General features: G+C 42.0%; 1 protein-coding gene across 7 annotated transcripts in view; it reads left to right on the top strand.

Annotated features, from left to right (window-relative positions):
* The window catches only part of LOC116945562 (transcriptional enhancer factor TEF-1-like), an 81,473-nt gene extending 60,390 nt beyond the window's left edge, over positions 1-21,083 (top strand). For all 7 annotated transcript variants that reach the window (XM_032959979.2, XM_032959976.2, XM_032959973.2 and 4 more), the window contains 4 exons: positions 3,557-3,730; positions 12,749-12,889; positions 14,669-14,821; positions 16,887-21,083. In XM_032959979.2, coding sequence (XP_032815870.1) covers positions 3,557-3,730; positions 12,749-12,889; positions 14,669-14,821; positions 16,887-17,000 — 582 coding nt within the window. In that variant the 3' untranslated portion in view covers positions 17,001-21,083. The remainder of the gene's footprint in view (positions 1-3,556; positions 3,731-12,748; positions 12,890-14,668; positions 14,822-16,886) is intronic.
* The last annotated feature ends 1,429 nt before the right edge of the window (positions 21,084-22,512 follow it).

Below are 22,512 nucleotides of genomic sequence, written 5' to 3'. Positions count from 1 at the left end.
CCCCCCCCCCCATTCCCAGTCCCCAAATCCTCACAATGGTGCAGGATGTGCCGTGATGGAGGAGCAACGCTGGTCCACTTGGGATGGGTTGAGCATGGCCTTTCCATGCACCAGCATAGGCCGCAAGCTGCGGTTACCTCGATCATATGGGCCACACACAGTTAAGGCTAAATACTACATGTGAACACTACTATGCATAGGTTAAATTACGTCCTTTATTTAAGCATGTACATGCGCAGCCCTTTCTGTCAATCGACTGCCTGATGACGGCCTCCCCATGCATCGTGGGTTGCGGGGGTCATTTGACCATGCTTCTCCACGCTGGTCATTGTGGGCGGCGAAGGAGGGGAGCACAAGTGTGCAGTCCAACAAGTACTGTCTTGTGCTGCACTCTTGACTACATTGTAGACTTGCAGTTGCTTTTTCATGCATGGTGGTCACCCGTCACACTTGCTCAGCTTGTGAGGTTTGATGAAATTTGCTGCATTTTTGGTGATTTTGGTATACACCAAGTTTTTGACTTATTTGACATAAAATTTTGATTTAAAGCTTTCGTGACTGCAGTAATTCATATTCTTAGTTTTTTCGGTAAAGTCACGTTGAAGAGAAACAACAAAATAATAAAATATATATAAAACAATAAACGTCGTGAAATTTTTTGTTTTATATATATTTTATTATTTTGTTGTTTATATGACATAGTTTTTCTGGTTGTTGGAGAGGCCAGGATGACCATAGCTACATACACAAGGTTTGCTTTTTTTGTTAGAATTTAGGTGTGAATGATTTTCCAATGTGAGATTTTGCCTGAATGGAGAAAAGTGCCAATCTCTTGCAAATTATTATAATACAGGGTCAAATGATATTGCCCATAGTCAGCCTGAATGTGTCCGGCCTCATCAGAGCTCGATAGCTAAGCAGGGTTGAGTCATGTTAGCAATTGGATGGGGAGTACTACTGGCTGGCATTGCCAGGAATTGTAGGCTTTGGCTGTGAGTTGGCCAACAAGGTAGCATTACGGCAACATCTCTGTGTGGAGAATTTTAGTGTTGTGCTCTCGTGAGCACGTGTTTTCTATGGGTGTTCCAGTTTACTCCCACAAGCCACGCGTTAATGGAATTGCTCAAACAACCCAAAGCAAAGTCCCTCGTGAAACTGAGTCTTAAGACTCAGGAGGGGGGGGTGGGGAGTCTTTGATGGATGTATGAAAGGCATTATTTGATGTATTCTAATACTTGATAACATATATGTATATGCTGTGTATATTTACACATGTATGCGTGCACGTTCATTCCTCCTTTGACAGTTTCCAATGCAATACAAGCAGCTTTATAAATCACAGATGCTCCAGTCATGTGCTTGGCACAGGCCGGCATGTACCGTGTGTATTAAGTGGCCTTCACAAAGCTGCGAGATCTGTAACTTTAGCCAGATGCCCTGTAGGAAAAGGTGACAAATCAATTCATCTGAGCAGGTGGCCGCTGCCTAATACACTGCTAATCATAACCGTGTTTATTTAGGATGCTCGGTCTTTAAAGTTGAATCCTCCAGAGTTAGGTCTGGGCACATTAAACAAACAACCTTAAAGTTATTTCCATTTTGTAGACAGTGAATCAATAAAGTTGGGACTCTGCCGTAACAGCCTCTCTTAGCTGAGTAGCTCGACACAAAATGAGCATCCTTGTTCACAAAGTAATAAAACTGTCGGCTGTTATTAGGTGGCATTCAATATACACTGTCTCATCACCTAACTTTAGAACTTGACCAGAGAATGCCACGGGCTTCATTACAGCAGTCACATAAGCTTGAAATAACGGGAAAGTTGGCAGCTTGTTGCTACAGGTCACCCAAAGTTCATGTTTTCTCGCCGGAATGTATGCAGCTCACTCAGCCTTTTGTAAAGTCTGCATTAAAAATCGCAAAGACTGAAAGCCTATATCCTGCAATGAATACTTTGCAAGAGTTAAGTGATGTTATACTGTTACTCTGCTTTAATGTATTTCCTTTTCTCTTTTCACCTCCCGTAAAGAATACTCCTGGAATATACAGTCACTAAATTTTGATTTAAAGCTTTCGTGACTGTAGTGATTCTTATTCTTGGTTCTTTCGGTAAAGTCACGTTGAAGGGAAACAATAAAATAATAAAATATATATAACGATAAAATTCTCACGACGTTTCGACTGCAACACAAGCAGTCAAACTAAGTTGCCTCTGTGGTAGTAGTTACATTGGAGAAACCAAACGACATGTCTCGGACCGCATTTGTGAACACAAAGCAGACCTTAAATACGGTAGGACCAACACCTCGGCCGTGGCAGATCACTGTTATAATTCAGTAGGCTCACATGACATTGACTTCTCCAAGACAGAGGTTCTTTGTAAGCCATCTGGCTACCATGAGAGATTCGTTCATGAGGCTACCCACATATACAAGCATAGAGACAATTTCAACCGAGAAGATGGATTCTGGCTTAGCAATCATTGGAAGGATTTGATAAACCATTTCGGGTCTTAATTGAGTGTTCACGCTTACGGTGGCTTTCAGACAGCATACATTAATTTTTCGTCTCCCCCCCTCCTCTTTTCTGAATATAGATGGACTCGTCCATCTAAACAAACTGTCAAATCGCTATCCGTGGTGCTAACGTTTAAAAATAATAAATACAAACCGCCACTTCTTTCAAATGTTCTTGCCGTTGGTTTTCACACCTGATGATGACTGCTTGTGTTGCAGTCGAAACGTCGTGAGAATTTTATTGTTTTATATATATTTTATTGTTTCCCTTCAACGTGACTTTACCGAAAGAACCAAGAATATACAGTCACTACTTTGCTTTGTAGAATTAAGTGGAAAATACACTTGAAAAATTTTATTTTTTTATATTATTTGTTGATGGTCGAAATAAACATTCTACTTGTGGGTTTTAATCTAAATTGCGTGTGTATTTAGAAAAAAAACAAGTTTTTTAAAAACAGACATGAGTAGTTCATTGCATATTTTTTTTCCTAAGCAACTTTAACCCCTGCCCACCTACCCGGAATTCACTTCTCTCCAAATGCAGTGCAAGCTTTGGCCATTTGAGTAGTTTTTATTTATTTTAAATAGGTTAATCTAAGATTATTAAATTGTTACGTTGCACCAGTTGTCTTAAGTCACCTTTTTCTTGGTGGCCAAACCAATTCCAAAATAGCACGGCATTGCACGTGTGCAGTTGTTGGTGCCGGTGTTGGCCGCCTTTCTGCCTATCTGTGTTTTCCCACGCCTCTGAATCATCTCTCTCTCGAGGGTGAACGGAAAATGTGTGTGTTAAAAATGTACATTAATATTATTCAGAATCTTTATTTTCACTGGAGGAATATTGTTTACAGTGTTGTATATTGCTTAATGTTTCATCCCAGGTCTCCCTTGAATGAGACACCTGTCTCAATGTGAGCTCTCACCTGTCTATACATAATCAGTGGAATCATATATGACTATAGCAATGTAACAGTGAGGACGACACTAAACGGTTGATTCCTTATCGCTCCCTCTACCCCTTCCCCCCGCCCGTGCAGTTCAACAAGCACCTGTTTGTCCACATTGGCCAGTCGAACCCAGCGTACAGCGACCCACTGCTGGAGGCAGTGGACATTCGCCAGATCTACGACAAGTTCCCCGAGAAGAAGGGTGGCCTCAAAGAGCTGTACGACAAGGGCCCACAGGAGGCGTTCTTCCTCGTAAAGTTCTGGGTGAGCCGCGCACACATGCACGATCGTAAGCAACCAGAGCCGCCGTTCGCCAATTAGGTGACGTGGCGTCCACCGCAGGGCCTCGTGCCAGACGAGGTGCACGTTGAAGTCACGTGTATTATGGCAGGTCCTCACTGGCAGGTCACTAGATGGACTCAGGTGCCAGGCCAGGTGCACTTTCAGGCCACGTGAGTTGTCGAAGGTCTCCGGTGGCAGAAAGTTGCCAGACAGAGGTCACTGGACAAAAGCCGGTGCTAAGCTAGGGGCCCGTTGAAGCCACTTGAAATATCAAAGGTGGTGTCCCTGGCAGGAGGTCGTGCGGGACATAAGTCATGGAGCAGACTCCGGTACCAAGCTAGGTGCATGTTGAGACCACGTGAATTGCCAAATGGAAAGGGACTGGCGGTCACGGGGATAGACCCAGGCGTTAATGGTTTCACTGCTTGATAAGAGATGACTGGCATATGAACCACCTGTGCTCCCTACTGTGCCAGCTTGCTATGTTTAAGCCACCTGGTTCTCTGCTCATTATTGACGCTCGCACACAACAAAGGCAAAGATCCCTCGTGTAGCTTTTAACGGAAGCTTTGGACAAGTGCTTTTACTGAACACCTTTTAAGGCTGGCATGGCACATGATGGGGTGGTGTGGCTAGCACCACACATGGCCAACCTTAACACCTCAGTGCTGATGTTTACACACTGCATCGTATACTAATTTAATGCTGAGTCAACCTAGGGGGAAGCCCATGACCGAATCACATATACGCCGCTGATGCTGTCCGCGTGTGGGAATCGAAATTAGGTTGCCATGTTCGTAGCACAGTACGCTAATGACACCCCACGGGCACAATCACTCACGTGATAGGACAAAAACTCAAAATTCACGGGCCAGTTAAAACCATGCGGCTAACGACGTGTTGATCCATCGTTTCATTCTTTCGATGATGATGCATGTGTCGTTTTGCCTGCAAGGATTGATATTGTTGTGTGATTTGTGTATGTTCTACGTGATAGGCTCACGTGTGAACCAACCAAACCACGATTATTTCCACACGTTGTGTTGGCCACATCTCACTGCGGACTCTTATTTGTTTCCACAAGCTCATCGCAAACACGTTATTTCGTTCCCTCAAAGACGCCATCGGCTAAACCACATCCTCGTGGTTGGGTAGAGTCCCCTGTTGATGCACGCAAGTTAATTGAAACCTTGTTTGGCCAAGACCGAAATTTCAAACCGCAATCTTGGAAATCGATTGTTACGCTCGCAATACACAATTTGAATTCGGCGTGTGCAAGAATGACTTGCATATAATGTACACATTATATTATTATTGCATATAATGTACACATTATATGCAAGTAATACGCCATTTCGTTTATACTGATTGAGTGAACACAACTGTACAAGACATACAAAAAAAACAAGTAACAAATACAAAGGAAACGTTAACAAGATAAAATAAATAATTCATTCTTAAATTAAATCACGACCCTGGATTGTGATCATTTGTTAACCCCCGTGGTGGACTGAATCAGTTGCATGCCCAGTTGAAACGCTTTTGGCGAAATATCGATGAAGCACCTCTGATTAGCACGGTTGGCTACGTACGGTGCAAATGAAGTTCAACGTACAGGCAATAACGAACCCAACGAGCGTTTGCTCAAAGCATTCATTGACGTGAAGTGGATGTGACTGCACTTTGGCAGTGTCGCCTACCGTGAGCTACGGTGCCCCATGGATGCATTGTCTCATTACAACATTTGTGGACTGTCTCAACTCAGCTCTAAGATGGTATGGGGGAAAAAATGTAAAACCTCAAACTGCTATCATCACTAACGCTGCCCTATTCAGCAATTGAAAAGCACGGAACATAATCGCCTAATGTTTCGGGCAGCCGCTGGCCTTCACAGCAGAAAGGGCAACAAAAACAATTTTATTAAATCGAGAGTTATTATTATTTTTGTATTGCGCCGATATATAATGTTCTGCAAAATTGTTACTTGGAGAGATACGTCAAATGGATTTTGTATGGAGCACAGAAAGCCCAAATGGGTTTTGGCCGGGGTTGGTTGAGCAATCGCGTTTTAGCTTGCTTGCAAATGTTAGTTTCATCTCAGCATTTCCTTGTAAAATCCTTTGCAAATTACAGCACCACCTCTGCTTTACTTTAAGATGACTTTCATGATAATAAGAATGCGTTATGCCTCATTTAACCTGTCCTTATACCACCTCATAATGCATGCAAGCCTACTGCATTACCCATTGCATACTTACACAGCCTTACATTTGCAGCTGCAGCACTGCAATTGCTTGCTCACAGCACTGCTGTGCCTCCACGAGCGAGAGGGAACTCTCGAGAGCGCTCCTTGGGGGGGGGGGGGGGGGGGGGTGTTTGTCCTCTTCCATGCCGGGCCAGACTTCTTGGAAGAAAGATGTGGGAGTACCCACACTTTACTCCACCGTGCACGATCTGCTGATCAACGGACTGGTCTACACATACTGCTGGTGTGGACAGAGGTGGGGGAAGATTTTTAAGATACTCGCCCCATTACTTCAACTGCCGTGCCCTGCGATAAAGTTGAACCGGCGACCTCTGGATTGGCAATCCAGTGTGCTAACCATTACAGCGCGGCAGCTTCGTGCTATGCCTTCTGAACCCTGAATAATTAACGGGGGTCACCACTCTCCCTCTCCACTGCTGTAACTTGCTCTTTGTCCCGGCTTGAGTCAATATTGAGCGAGTCTGGTTGACAGCTGCCTCCAGCCGATAGGAAGGCCCTCTCAGCTCCTCATGCCCCCCTCTCCTGCCTCACCGCCCCCCCCCCCCGCTCAGAAACCAACAATAAACAATAAACACATTCCCAGTGCAAAGGAAATGGATAATAGTGCAGATTAGCAGCACCCACAAAACATTGCTTCAGACTGTTTGTCTCACCCGTTGCTATGAAACACAGGAAATCGTATAATTTAGAAATCTATTAATTAACTGTTTATTTCCTATTATTAGTTTGTTCGGTAAAGTCACGTTGAAGAGAAACAACAAAATAATAAAATATATTTTTATTATTTTGATATCTATTTTATTATTTTGTTGTTTCTCTTCAACGTGACTTTACCGAAAAAACTAAGAATATGAATTACTGCAGTCACGAAAGCTTTAAATCAAAATGTTTATTTCCTTTTCACCACCTGTGTATTACTCTGTTCTTTGGTAGTTGTTATGTACGTTGTGAATCGTGAGTGTTAATGTGTATCTTGCAAGGTATTTTTCTCCCATACTGGGCTGATACCCAGTTTTTTTTCTGAGAGGTTAATACTTTACACTCCGTGCTTATAAGGAAGGGCATGTGCCCTAACCAGTGATCTGCCCTGTTGTCCTTCCAGTCTTATGTTAGCTAGCAGTATGAATTTAAAACACTCAAACTCCGGACCGGTGTTTTTCCCATGTTGTAGAGAGCGCACTGGCCAATAACACGTGATAAGCTGGCAAGGCAGTATTTTCATTGTAAGTCGTGGCTGCTGATGAGTCCCAAACGGGGAAACTTAGGATTTTCACGTATAAACAAATGCTGCCATTTACAAATACGTCTGGAAAGGCATACGGCTGATAGAATAGAATATTTTTTTAGTGAAAGTATGGAATGGAAGCTGATTAAATTCTTCCAAAATTCTTGGCCTTAGTATCATCAAAACTACCACCTCACGTTGGGAAATACCTCACAGACTGGTTTCTGCTGTGAAAAAAAGTGTCAAGAACACAGACGAGGACCTCCTTGTCTGTCCGTCAGCCCGGCCTTAAAATTAATCTGCGTGCATTGCAGTGGCTATCTCGCTGTGCTGGGAAACCCAGCGTCGATCTGTATCCCTGGGTTCCTGGCCACGGCTGACATTGGTGGCAAGCGATTTCCTTAGGTCGACTTAGCCTTAAATGAGTACCTGGTGCCGTGTGTAAACGCCAGCATTCGGAAAAGCAAAGACCGATCACAGATCCTGCTCATGTGCCATGCATAATAGGTGCTCACTTATAGCACTCTCCTCAACAGCTTTTATGGCTATGCGAAAGATATTTGTCCTCGTGTGTATATGTTTAGGGTAGTCAAGGATGTGGATATGTTGTTCGAAATGTTCCAAGTCAATTGGTTCACATGTGATGCGGAAAGTTTTTAATTGTCAAAAAATTGTGAAACATATCAATGTAACATTTTTACATTCCGGGCCAACAAACAATGTGTGTTTGGGGAGCCGTAGTGTAGCAGTTAGCGCGCCGCGCTACGAACCCGGCGGCGCGAGTTCGATTCTTGCTCACGGCCAACATCGGTGACGATTATCTGAACCTGTCCTGTGCCTCCCCTAGGTCGACTCGGCCTCAAATTAGTATCTAGTGCCGTGTGTAAACATCGTCACTAGGGAGACAAAGGCGGCCGGGCATGGTGTTGGCCACCCCCAACCCCCTCTTGTGCAATCGCGGCCTTCATAGGTGCTCGCTAACAGCACCCGCCCCGACAGTTTACTCGGGCTATATGAGGGATCTTTGTTTTTGCACTTTGTATGAAGATTGCCTTCCGCGGCAAGAAACTGACGGTGCCAGCTGGCGTCGCTGTGAAATGTTCAATAGGAGTATGATCGACAGTCCTTCCTGCCTTTGCAATGGGCAGGCGTCTATGGTGTACATTTACATCGAATGTCGCCATCTGCTGGTAGACAAAACGTTCAAACATTTTGTATGCAAGGAATGAAGTCTGCGTTAATCGCACGTACTTGTGGTCTGCATGCAGACTTGATTCCATGCAAACGATATCTATTTGCTGTTTGAACATCTTAACACCCTGTTTTATTGCCATAAAGGGTGAAACCTAATCCTATTTTTCATCCTTTGATACTGGCAAAAAAAAAAGATCCCATGATATTTTGTACGCAGTTTCATGTTGGCTTATTTTCCACAATATGATGCCAGGGACACTGTGGACTCCACCCCCAGAGGTGTGTTGCGTTATCGCAATTTATTATTAAATAATAATCAAGCGTGTCTTTTTAAGTGTAAACATAACACAATCGTATCATTGTTCGGATAAAGATAAATATGTGATCATAACCAGAGCCTGTAATGGCACCAGATCTTGCCAATGCTTTCTACCTTCTGCCAGATCATTTACACATAATTGATTATAAATTAAGAAGTTTAAATTCTTACCCGTGTAACTCTGCACATCTATAATGAACCTTAAGAATCTAAATTAATCAGGTTACATTCATCGTTACACCTCTGCTGTATGTGTGGTGTTAACCAACGTTGTGATATCGTAATTTTATTTTTTTATAATAGATTGTATTATTTTCAAGAGCCATGTTATATTAATTTCCCAAAAGTATTTCGGGTACATCATGCAATTTGCACGGTGAAGCTACAGTACTCATGATTTGCTGTACAATTTGATGTGTTTTTACCTCTATAAATGTGTACGTATTGCCCATATTTGTGAAAGTGATAGTCTAGGACAGGGGTCGGCAACCTGTGGCTCGCGAGCCAGATGTGGCTCTTTTGATGACTGCATCTGGCTCGCAAATAAATCTTAGCTGACATTTCTTTAGTTGTATTCAGTGTTAAAAAAATCTTATATGGCTCTCACCCAAATTTATTTTAAAATATGTGGCTTTCATGGCTCTCTCAGCCAAAAAGGTTCCCGACCCCTGGTCTAGGAGAAGCGTTGCGGTTGTTAAGAGTCTGTGTTATGGTTATGTAGTATATTTAAACATCCGTTTAAATTGTTGAACAGGCTTGTTTTAAAGTGAATGGCGTTTGAGAGCTGTTGGCCTAAGAAATGTAAAACCGACATTTAATACATAAATCTCCATCCTCCCGCTTGATGTTTATCTCTAAAGTCAATAAAGAAAAGTCATGGGGAAGGGCTTTTTTTTTTTGCATCAGCCTTTTGAAAGTAGATGGTGGTGTATGCTTTCACGCTGGTGTTTAAGTTATGTGGTTGGACAGCTTCAAATAATTAAGTAAACTTGCTTGAATGGCCGGGCTCATGCGTGTGGCTCAAAATGGGAAAAGCGACAACTGGCCTGGCGAAAAAGGCCGAAACACTTGAGCGCACATCAACGTATTTGGCCATACGAGGAGCAAACACAGCGCAACTGTGCTTGTGATAGAACGCACAGTTCTTAAGCTATTTGTCAGTGAAGGAAAATGGTTAGCGCACTGGATTTGTGTTCGCTGGTGCAGCCTCTCGACAACGTGGCAGTTAAAACAAGGCGCAAGTTTATTAAATCACCCCCCCCCCCCAATCCAACCCCCACCTCTCTCCTGCCCAGGAATATAGAAGGGGCCACTACAGTTAGTAGAGCAGCAGATTGTGTGTGCGGTGGGTTGAAGTGTAGGCTGTTCCCATCTCTCCTCCATGATGTCTGGACAACGTGCAAGAGAGAGATCCAAAAAAAAAAAACCTGTGAAAGGAACAATCTAGAGCTGATTGAACTGTGGCGAACCCATTTATATACCGCTCGATGCACAGAGGAGGACTGGATTTAAGGAACATTCGCCATTGTTTCAACTGCTGTGCCGGGAGATCGAATCGAACCGGTGACCTCCAGGTTGCAAGTCCAGTCTGTCAACCATTACCCTACAACGACATCCCGAGCCCTTCTATAATAGTCGAGCCGGCATGGGCGAGTGGGTCAGCATACCCCCTTGATGGGCTCTCTGGATTCCCCTCAAGCAGAAGGCTCGTCTGGCAGCAGTGGCACGAGCTTGTGGTTCGGGGGCTGCACCTTTATTTAAACTATACCCAGTGTATGATACAGCGCCACCAGAGCTTGCTGGCGGAGCCGCAGAAGTCGTGCCGTCTGCTTTAAGCCCTGTTTTGGAAAGCCTCGTGCGTGACGTTTGACCTAAGTGGGTGACATTGGGCCGCGTTTCAGAGGCAAAGTTGGCTCGTCCTGAGGGAGCTTTCCACCGTGAAATTGTCAAAGGAAACATGAGAGACTGTTTTAAAGGCTTCTTGAGGATTAAGAAGGGTAATCGAAACGGTGCACGGATAAATGCTCGCTACATGAAATGGTTTGCAAATGTCACTTCAGTGATGTTCGGGCCACAGAGGTATCGGTTGTTTTTTTTTTTTGTCAATGAGATGACTCGGATTTAAAAGTAAGCTGTGGCATTTCAAAAATAAATCTTACATGTTTAGAGGAAAGATTGAGGGGATGAAATAGCCTGTTGACAGATACTGTATTGCAGTTGTCTTAATTGTTGATCTAGGTTTCAGGTTCTGATACATTTCTCACGACAGATGTTTGCTGTGTTGTTGTATTTCAAGGGCGGTAGGTAAAAAAATGGGGTTATGGAGGCCGCAATTAAATTGAGTAGCGCGCCGCCGTGAGCTTTTGTTTAGGTTTTGTGCTTTAATGGGCGACATGGTAGTGCAGTGGTAGCACTTGTGCCTCAACAAGAAGGCCCCGGGCTCAATATACCGACTGAAGCGCATTTTTGCGTTACGTTTGTATGTTCTCTTTCCCTCTCCCCCTGTAATAATTATCATCGTGGTTTTCCTCTGCGTTGTCTGGTTTCCTTGCAGAGCTCATAAAAACACACGTGTTGCTGTAGGCTAGGGGTTGGCAGCATTCTGCTCCGGAGCCTCACGCGGCTCTTCAAGGACTGCTTTGTGACGTTCTTTATTACGGACCATAGTCTCGTATTCACCACATGCATTGTGGCTCTTGAAATATTGAGGGTTTTTTTACCGAATTCGAAAAAAATGGCTCTTGTCCTTTTGGTTGCCAACCCCTGGTATAGGCCAAACATCCCAATAGTGAAACATTAACTGCAAACTACTAAATTGGGATTACACACAGCACCATCAACCCCCTACTGTGAAAACTTTGTCAGGACCTTCCTGAAAGAGTCGATAGATGAGGGGAGGCTTTCCTCGATAAGCAAACATAGTCGGCATAGTAATAGTCCTGTTGGAGGTTTTGGTTTGTGTTAATATTTAACCTGTCAAGAGTTGCCATGGACTGGCTTGCCACAAAAATAAGAGAAAAGTACCACATCTCATCCCAAATCCACGTTCTCCGAATGTAAAGTCACACGTTCATGGGAAGAAATGAGATATTCTTCTGCAAGAAAACATGAACCACTTTTATTTTGTAGTTTTCCTTTAAATTAAATATTATCCTGCTAAGACCTTGATGTAAATGGAGAATCCCGAGTGAAAGTTGATACGGGCACTCGCATTCCTAATTGCTCCCAAATTTTCCTCTTGAAGTTAATGTGTCACGCTCATTTGCACTGATGATGTGTATAAGCGCCGCAAATGTTTATTTCTTGAATTCACACGTCAAAGATTAACTCACGTCGGTTCCCTTGGTTTACATTGCTGCAAGTTGTCAGTTAGGATGTAAGAAACTGTAAAAAAAAAAATCTAGATTTTCGTTTACTTTGTTTTTACTTTACTGTTGAGCCTTTTGTGGTATGAAACATTAGGGCTTTTTCACCAGACTTTAATATATCCATACATACTCTTTTTTTTTGGGCAAGTCATGTAGGTAAAAAAAATCAATGAAATAAATGAAAACAACTAAATCGTGATTTTATTTAGTAGTTTTCATTTATTTTATTTTATTGATTTTTTACCTACGTGACTTTACCGAAAAAACCAAAGAGTATGAATCCTTGCAGTCACGAAAGCTTCAAATCTAGAATATCCATACGTGTCACTAGTGCGTGCCAGAATGTTCATATGGACAAATGCAAATCATCGGGTGTGCAGCGATGCATCGATTCTTCGATCAGAGTCTCCTTTGACACTTGCCGCAAATGCATCGAATCACGCGCCAGAGTCCGTTGCCTTCGGTTTGTAAAAAGAGAATATTTTTTATCGATTGATTTTGTTCACGCGTCGGCTGGAGCCGAAATGGTCAGTAAAAATAATCGCTTCAACGCCGCTTCACTTTGGCCGCTCTGGGCCTTGCGCGTTTGGCCCGTCCGTGTTTTTTTTTTTTTTGCGCGGTCGCGTAGGCGGACTTGAACACGAACATCCAAGAAGAGGCCGGGGCGTTCTACGGAGTGACGAGCCAGTACGAGAGTGCAGAAAACATGACCATCACGTGTTCCACAAAAGTGTGTTCGTTTGGCAAGCAAGTCGTGGAGAAAGTGGAGGTAAGATGTTTTTCTATATTTATTTCAGGAACACGATGCTGGGTTCAATTCCTCGACACCACTCTCTGTAATGACGAGAACAGCTCGGGTTGTCACGATGTGGCGATACTGCGATGTATACATCGTACGACACAATATCCACGATAATGGTATCGTACATTTTCTAAATTTCGTTGTATCCAACTTGGCGTTGCTCATTTTCGTTTGGTAAATATTTTAATTCCGGACAAAATATTTTACCGAATAAATAAAGTTGTAATACTTTGCTTAATTGGGGCTTAGCAAGATGTTTTTTGGAGCAATTTAGTCGTTTGATATTATTTTTTCACAACTCGCAGCATGTGTGTTATGAGCATTACAGATTGTAAAGTTCGTTTTGTTAAAATACTCATGGTAGGATTATGTTGTGTGAACCGCAGTTAAAGAACTTGGGAATGGTCTTTATAATTTTAGAAGTGCAGCAAATCACAAAATATAAACAATAGATATGTAAAATACATTTACTAACATGTGAGAAACTGATATTGCTATCTTGTTAATATAGTGAAATTACATTTTGTGTAAAAAAAAATCACAGCAACTCTCGTAGTGTCAGCCTATTTTTTGTTGTTGTTATTATGACAGTGTTGTTCAGCCTCCTTGTACTTTGCTAATTGGGCATCAGATGTGGGACTCGGGGACACACTTGGACCTGATGTCGTGGTGCCATAAATGTCTGATATACAGTAGGCCACTGCGCTTTGGTAACGCCCTGAAGAAATACGCGGGTTGTCTTATGGTGACAAATGAACCACGATCTCTCTATAGAGTGCCAACTTGAAACAATGCCCACTGCTGGGCAGTCCCAAACATATATATGTATTTGAAATCTTGACAATAAACACTCTCTCCGCAGCTTGCACGGTCACTCAAAGAAGGCTGTGCATCAGTGACAATGCTTGCTACTCTGAATTGTGCTTCTAAAATATTTGATTGTCTTTGGCTGTAGGTGGGTCATGAGTGGGTCACGTACCATGGCTTGAGAGTCAATAAACCTGGAGGGGGTGGTGTTGAGCATCAGCCCCATAGCCGTTCCGTGCAGAACAGCCCTGACATGCGTCGTTTACAGACGCGTCACTCGTTCACATTTAAAAACACCGTCCTTTTATGTCCAGGCCTCGCACTGTCGTTCGGATATTTTCTTGCGACTTCAGGGTGTGTATCGCCAGCTTTTCGATCCGTGATCATATTTATTTGTCATAATCAATAATTGTCATCGTTAAAAGGTCAGCAGTATTAAATCATTGGAGGATGTATTTAAAGGGTGTGACATTGCCAATCTCAGAAAAGCTGAAAAGCAGATAGCTTAATGTAAAAAATGTGACCTTTGTCCAGCAACGGTTCATACTGTCTTATCCCACTAGTTATCTGACCCACTTCAGTTTATTGTGGGATTTTTATACCTCCTTGGCACCGATATTAGCCATGGCCAGGAATCAAACTCGGTACCAATTTCATCGCGCAGTATGCTAACCACTGTGCCACCCCTCCACTCATATGAGATGTACTGTTAAATTGTTCATTGTAAATGCCTGGTTTTATATTTGTAAATTGCTTCATATAGTATACCTGTAGAAAAACATCCATTGTGAAAGTTCTGTTGAGTCGATTTAAATGTATTAATGTTACCAATGTGGATGAACCCACAACAACAATGAAATGAAGGCTAAAATCCACCCGTGGGTCACGCGACTCCTCACCTCACGAAAGCGCTCTGCTCCCCCCCCCCCCCCCCCACAGACGGAGTACGCGAGGTTTGAGAACGGCCGCTTCGTCTACCGCATCCACCGTTCCCCGATGTGCGAGTACATGATCAACTTCATCCACAAGCTCAAGCAGCTGCCCGAGAAGTACATGATGAACAGCGTGCTGGAGAACTTCACCATCCTGCAGGTGCGCCTCCTGCTGGCCATACCGGTTCTCCTACCGCTAGCCCTTCTTCTTTCGTGTGGCTAATGTAGATGCAGAGCAACGGCTACAATTTCACATTCAGGTGGTGAAGCCAGACAACCGTGTCGGGAACAGCGGAATGTGGCGCTCTCATGCCTCCCTTCGTATTTGTGGATCGGGGCATTGCATCGTTATTATGTTGTACGGTCTGTTCAGGATGACCGCAGTCGCACACGACTAGACAGTTTAAAATTTTTCGTTTGTGCATCAGGTAAATCCGCATCTGCCATGGTTTGTGTAGTGGATGCGGTTTAGGGTGGACCGTGAGCTTGGTGGAAGATCAAACTCGGGTATCTTCAGCGTTGAGTTATTTCACTAGCCCCGACACTAGCCCTGCTCTGTGTATGCGCCACCTCTTGGTGGCACGCTCCAGGTTCGGCAGTAGGCCCCCAACTCCTGCTCAAAATGAGCATCAATTACCAGATCATCACCATACATCACATGGTTGAAAACATGTGCATTGTAATGAATAATTATTTGTCTCATGCAGGCACGAAAATTATTGCTAAGTGATATTCCATTCATCTTATCGCTGAGATCAGTGGTTCTTAACTTTTACTGCAGCCTTTGCACCCCTTTAGTTCTCAATCGTAAAAATGTTTTATAATGTTAATTAATACATAGGTTTGCTGAAACGAAGTAGTGTTACTTACGTGCCTGTGCTTAATTTGTGTTTTGATGATTTACCTTCTAAAACAATCTGGCCATGTCTCGCACCCCCAGAGAGGGTATCTTGCACCCCTAGTGGGTGTGTGCACACCCCAGGTTAAGAACCACTGGGTTAGGTGAAGGTCCGGTCAAAGCCAGTGCTTCAGGTTAGAGCCAAGAACCCATGCCATCGTTACGCATCGTTCCACACGGTTTTAAAAAGTCACTTTTATCGTCAGCTTGGACGAAAAGGAATAAAACATGTGGGATGGGCACCGGCGCTTGATTCCACACACACTCTCACAGACATCGCTTTGAAGTGATGCCTTAAGATTTACGAGCCGCGGGAGTACACAGAGTCTTAGCAGTTGTGCTTCTCCACTCCTTGAATCGATTATTTACAACTCAGTTTATGCTTTAATGTGGCTCCAAATTAGACTAATTTGATGTGGTGCTCTTGGTAACCCTTTGCAAGAAAAAAGTATTGTATCGAGCTGTGGGATTCTGAGAAGAGGTGGGCGAAATTGCTCCACTTACACGATTGAAAAGACATTTCTCCCCATCCAATGTTCATTTATTGAAAACATATGGACATTTTAATGTGTGTTGGTTTGTGAGTGCAGTACATTTGCTAAAGAATATATTTTTCTACTCTGTTGATTCTCCAAAAGCTTTTTTTACACGAGTAATTCCGTTTATTTGTGCCAAAAAAGCTAATTTCAAACCAAGCTTTTTTTGTCTTACTAATTGTTTTTAAATATTTGATTATACATTGCATTGAAATGTGAATTTTGTTCGTAATAAATAATCCATGCCCCCAAAACTGCCAACTGCGCGGGCTTCTTTGTCTCAACATAAGGCTATATTATTTTATTTTACCAATCCTGGCTTAGCTAACGTATGCATATAAACTCATGATCAGCAAATTATGTTTATAATATGTTTGGTCAGCGACTACATGCTGCGATACTGCAATCGCATAACCCGGGCCTGCAATCTCGCGGTCGCCGGTTGAATTCGATCTCCGAGCGCCTATGCCTCTCTAAATAATTGAATACAAATAATTAAATTTAGAGAGGGGATAGGGTCATTGTTTTTTAAAAAGACATTATACTCGTCGCAGAGAACTGTAGCGACACGACCCCGCGCTCCATGATAGCCGGCGCCAAACTTCCGCAAGCTCACCCGCGCGCACGGCCTTGTGGGATCCTCGGTACTGATGAAAGTTATTCACGCTGTTTGTATGAAGAAAACGTACACGTACGTCATCGCAATGGGGAAAGGGTTTTGTGTTTTTACCGGGTGCTGTAACTCTGCGCGTGTTTTTTTTTTCCTCTCCTCGTCTCTGACCGCACTGCAGGTTGTAACCAACAGAGATACTCAGGAGACGCTGCTGTGTGTGGCGTACGTGTTTGAGGTGTCCACAAGTGAGCACGGTGCGCAGCATCACATCTACAAGCTGGTTAAAGACTAAGCCCCACGCCAACCTGTACAATATATTAACAAACTTCAAAACATAAACAAAAATCACTTGTAAAGTACCAGTGCCTCAGACCCTGTTTTGGGGATATTGTCTAAAAACGTGTTCGAGCCTTGTGACAACACTCTAGTAACAGGTTAGAGGATGACTAAAGGTATGTTTGGTACTGCTTGAGTAAGGGGAGGCTTAAGGGATGGGTGATTTAGTCGTAAAAAAAAATACAGAACAATTTTAGATGTTGAAGCATCTTGTATTTTATTATACTGCAAAAAAAAATTGACTATTGGGGTACACCTTAGATTTATTTCTATAAACAGTGTATATTTTTTGGAAAGTATTTTGTAGAAGAGACTGGATATTTTTGCTGTCGTAGGAAACCAAGCGGTACTTGTCGTCGTTTCATTTTAATTTAACAACCCCCTCCTCCCCTCATACGCTCGCACCCCTGCGATGCTGTATTCACATTTCCGGCTTATTTAGAAAGTTCATATGTTTTGCCCTCGTTCAGTCAACCATCGCGTCATATCTGCACATAGTCTAGTTGCACATTTTTTTGTTGTCTTTGTGAAAGAAATCACTTTGTGTCGCTCATCGTGAAAGTGAAGGCATTTGGAATTGAATCGGTCTAAGCAACGTTAACCAAAATATTTCTGCCCTCAATTCCCCCCACCCATTATCTATACGTTTTAGATTTCCCATTTGTCATGACTAAACCTCACACGCTTGTGCTTAAAGATTTTATTCACGGTACAAGGAACGAGTTCCGTTTGGATGCGCTGATGTAAAAGACGGTGGTTATTTGTTTAGAAAAAGAAGTCAACTTTGCATTTTACTAGACGTTGCAATTGATGCAATAACATTGCAAAGATTCCCAGGGGCCTTGGATTAACTTTGACTGTGTATTGATACTGTGTACTGCCTTCTTTTTGGAAATTAACATTGGGTGCCTATGCTGTTGTCCGTACAAAATATCAAGTGGTTTGTAACTCAAAAATAAGGGTATTCCTAGGAGAAAACAAACAAAAAATGGGAAAATAATACTGAAATATTATATATATTAAAAAAAAACACAGAGCATTTAAATATCCATCCAAAGGCTGCGTTTGTGTGTTTACGACAGTTCACCGGGAAATGCCTTTTAGTCATTTTACAAGTGCAGTTCAACAGCCAGCAAAGTGTTTCTATAATCAAGACTGTTGTATCGGTCTGTGGAATGTGATTCTGTAAAGGGGAAAGAAAGCACTCTGTGCCGTCTTACGCGTTACTGTGATTTGAAATTAACAGGTACATTTATTTACACGGACGGTACTAAAAGTGTCATGTGGTTTAAAGTTTTGGTCAGTTTAAGTCCGTCGGCTCCGCGTGACTTGCTTTGTTGGTGGTGGGATCTGAGCTACTGTATAGTAATCTTAAAATAACACGTCAGTCAAAAACTGAGCTTACACTTTGTGACGTGGGAGATTTTTTTTTTAAATAGCGAGTAAAAAAAAATATATGAAAGAAAAAAAAAGGCTTAAAATTTGGAGGTGGCTAAAAATCATACATCACGTGCCTCAATGGAAATTTATACAAAGGTTTCTGGCTTTCTAAAAGTGTTCTTTTTGTATGTTTAGAGTGTACACTTCAGTATCATATAAAATATGAGTAAGGAACATTACCTCATTCTTATGCAGGTTTGTGTACATACATTTTTGTGTGTTGAATTCCAGTGCTTGATACAAAACAATAGTTGTGCGTAACGGCTGTCCCAGCGCTGTGCTTTCTCCCACCATAGGGCCCACCCTTTGGCTGCCTAGACTTGCTTTAACTTAACAGACTCGAAATTTGTGTTTTTGTTGTTTTAGTTTCACGATCAACACACTGCATTGTCACTGCAATGGTAAATAGTCATAATTTTACACTTAGTAGATTCCTCTGAGCCCAATTATTATGTCAGGGTTCTTGTAGAAAACGGTGAAATGACAACGTAAAATATTAAAACCCTCGCAGGCATGTGTGATTTTCTTTCTGTATGTTCACACATGCCGTATGCAATGTTCATCTCTACATGACTTGTTTTTTGCCCTTGAATTTTCTTTGAGAGAAAAAAAGGCTTAACATGGTTTGTAACCCAAACCCTTACTTGTCAGTATGTACGTGTTTGTCCACTTGTGGAGAAAGGATGGGTTTTAGGGACCCCTCCCTCACCCGCGAGCTATTTTGTAGTTGGGCCTTTGTTGTGGTTCACATTAAATCAGGTCCTCGCAATCCCATTCAAGTAAACGAATTGGTAGAACACTGAAACTCGCTCACGTTTATTAATGTATAAACACGACCTTTTTTTTTTAACTGGCACTTTTCGGGCTGCATAACAAATTGGTACCCTCCAATTTGGTCGTAACAGTCACTTCGTTCATCTGGCCGCGCCCCCTCCACTAACCCTCGCGTGCCAATTTCTTTTGTGTGTTGGCATCTGGCTTTTATTTGGGTAATTGAACTTGAAAAAAAAGGGATACACTATGATCTTTGTGACACTTGGACACATTTTTTTAATATCCCCACACACACACACACCCCGTGATGAAATAAATGGTTGCAATTGGCCCGCGTCCCACACACGGGTTCTGCCAGTGGATGGGGGGAGGGGCACATTTTCTCTCTCTCTATAAGCGATGGCCCATTTGTGGCAACTTTCACGAAAGTTAGCGGTGCCCATTCCAAATTCTGGGAGCGACTCGCCACGCACGCCACCTACTGCTGTCAGTGACGTGTTTTGTATTGAACACACGGTGAAGTGTGTGTGCGTGTGTATACTGTCTCTGATAGTCGTGTGTTGTCAATCAAAGTTGTACCCAAAAGTGTAGCAAACAGTACATATTAGGGATGAGTTTAGGATAAAAAATGTATACTATTCTTGGGGGAGATTTGTGAGGATAATTTCAGATGTTCTGATTGTTCAGAGCATTTACACGATCGGGTTATTGAACAAAAGTGACGTTACCACACTTGAAGCCACTTAAAAAAAATTGCAGAAGTGGCATTGTGACGTTTCCCACAAAGTTATGCTTTTGCATAAATCCGATTTTTTTTTATTACTATTCCCCCGGATCAGCCAAAATTTCGTATCTCGGCCTGATTTTTTTTACGGTTTATTTAAAAGTTGGGAGCAACATCCCTCATACATATATCATGAACACATACACACGCCCCTATGGCCAGGGAATTATTTTCCCCATGTCTATGTCGGGTTCAACCTTTCTCGTTGAATGTTTATGCCGTGATGAATTCCTTTGGGTTTGGAGGCTTGCAAAATATGATTAATATGAAAAAAGCCTTGCATTGTTAATGACTCCTAGTGCAGTACCCTGTATGATACAACTGCTCAGCAGGGGGCAGTATTCACTACCATAATATACTCTGAAAACAATGCAGTGATGACACGTTTGGCGATGTACGAGTTTCATGTATGTGCGTTTTATGAAAGGTAAATGACAAGTTTTTACTCCTGGTTGATGATATAAATATGTAATATAAATTATTTGGTTTTTAACTAAAACTTGCAGAATTTTTTTTTATGTTTTGATCATTTAAAAAGTTTATCACAAGGGTAACCAAAAATTATATATATGTATCCATACCTAATTTGGTAACTTGTTTAAACTATTCTGTTGTCCATAATGGTGTGGGAAAGGGTTGTCTGTATTGCTGTTTGGTGTGGGTTTTTTCAAAAGTACGCTACATGTCTGGTATCTTGTTACATATGGTGGCCGTGGTATATAGCCAGTAATGCTGGAGAATAAAACACACACGAAAAACCTTAAAAAAACACAAAAAAATGTACCCTAACAGTACTGTTACTCTAATTGAATTCTCTCTTGCGAGATCCAGTTAATCATGTACCTCCATGACAGACCAGTGCAATTGATTGGTCCTATTATCAAGGCCAAAAGCTTGTCTCAACATTAACATGTCTTTCTTACGCTATCCTTACCCACTGCCTTCTCAAACTGAATATATACAAATGCCGTATTTGTTGTGTTCATATTATTTGTGCCATTATGTTTGTACGTGAAATAAATTTCGTTATACATGACACGATGCGTTGACTTCCCGTGTTTGCGTTTTTTCGCCTGTGGAGAGAGTTGGGCCCTGGTGCAATTGGTATTTGAACGCTCGTTGAAGACAAGTTACCTGATGACGGTTGCTTGTGTAGCAATCGAAACGTCGTATTCTATTCTTGGTTCTTTCGGAGAGCAATTTGGCAGTTATTTAGATGGACTCGTCCATCTGAACAAACTGCCAAATCGCTCTCTGTGGTGCTAACGTTAAAAAAAACGCCACTTTTTTAAAATTTTCTTGCTGTGGTTTTCACACCTGATGATGGTCGCTTGTGTTGCAGTCGAAACGTCGTGAATTGTATTGATTTATTATTATTTTATTGTTTCCCTTCTACGTGACTTTACCGAAAGAACCAAGAATATGAATCCCTGCAGTCACGAAAGCTTTAAATAAAAATGTATTCTATTATTTATTTTATTTTTCTTACTACGTGACTTTACCGAAAGAACCAAAGATAAGTTCATGCTGTTTAGGAAAGGAAGTGGGTTTGTTTGGGACATGTCCCCTCGAAGGGATCACGGCAGATGGTGAAGAATAATGATGGGATTGTCAACCAAGGAACAGAATGCATCAATCAAAGAAGACTTGTACCGAGGAGATAGTGATTATATCAGCTCGTTATATAGATGGGCAAAAAACGTCTATAATCGTTGACATCGATGCTTCGGTTCTGGATATATTGATGTTTTGACATGCACGTTGATCCCTCTGACAACATTGGAACGTGTGTTTTCCTTTCGATGTTTTGGTTTTCATGCCGAAAAGAAAGATTTTTTTTAGGCGCTGATGAAAAAAACCCACTGGTGCCTCTACAAACGTCGGTGACCGGTGCATGCAATGTGGCCCGAAAGTCAGGAAACTGTAATATTTACGTTTACAAATCACAAAGGGTGATTTCATTTATTTTAACAAGTGTTAAAACTAAACTTTCATTTACACTAATGCATGCATGAATTATCTTTTGAAATTCATTTAGGACTTTTTTTTCAAGTTTTTATGGCTTGTCTTTTTTAGCATAGAAAAAAATTAACTCTTGTCTTTTGGCAGTTCTAAGTCCATTGTTAATTTTAGTCTGCAAAGGAATAAGAAAAATGTATAATGAGATAGTTAAAATTTTGACTTAAAGAGTAAACAATAAAAATGTTTAATGCCAGTGGTGAAATAAATGAAATATCTATTTTTGTCCAGACTTTTCGGTCCACCCTTTATAAAAGAGAGTGGTTGAAAGTGAATATTCTGGAAAGTAGACGTAAGTGCTGTTGGCAGACTGCTAACCGTTCAACGACAGCCTTAAGGCATTGCATTCTATCTTATTATTCATCATTCTTATTTACAATACATCCGGAAAGAAACCCAAGTTCACTTTGAGCATTAGCCTTACAACGGCAGCCTTCAGCAGTTGTATTAT

This window comes from Petromyzon marinus, chromosome 24, assembly GCF_048934315.1.
Source record: "Petromyzon marinus isolate PM22_M1 ecotype Great Lakes invasive population chromosome 24, UKy_Petmar_22M1.pri1.0, whole genome shotgun sequence".
NCBI lineage: Eukaryota > Metazoa > Chordata > Hyperoartia > Petromyzontiformes > Petromyzontidae > Petromyzon > Petromyzon marinus.
The sequence above is the reverse complement of the archived record's forward strand: the minus strand, read 5'-3'. Positions and strand labels throughout refer to the sequence as shown.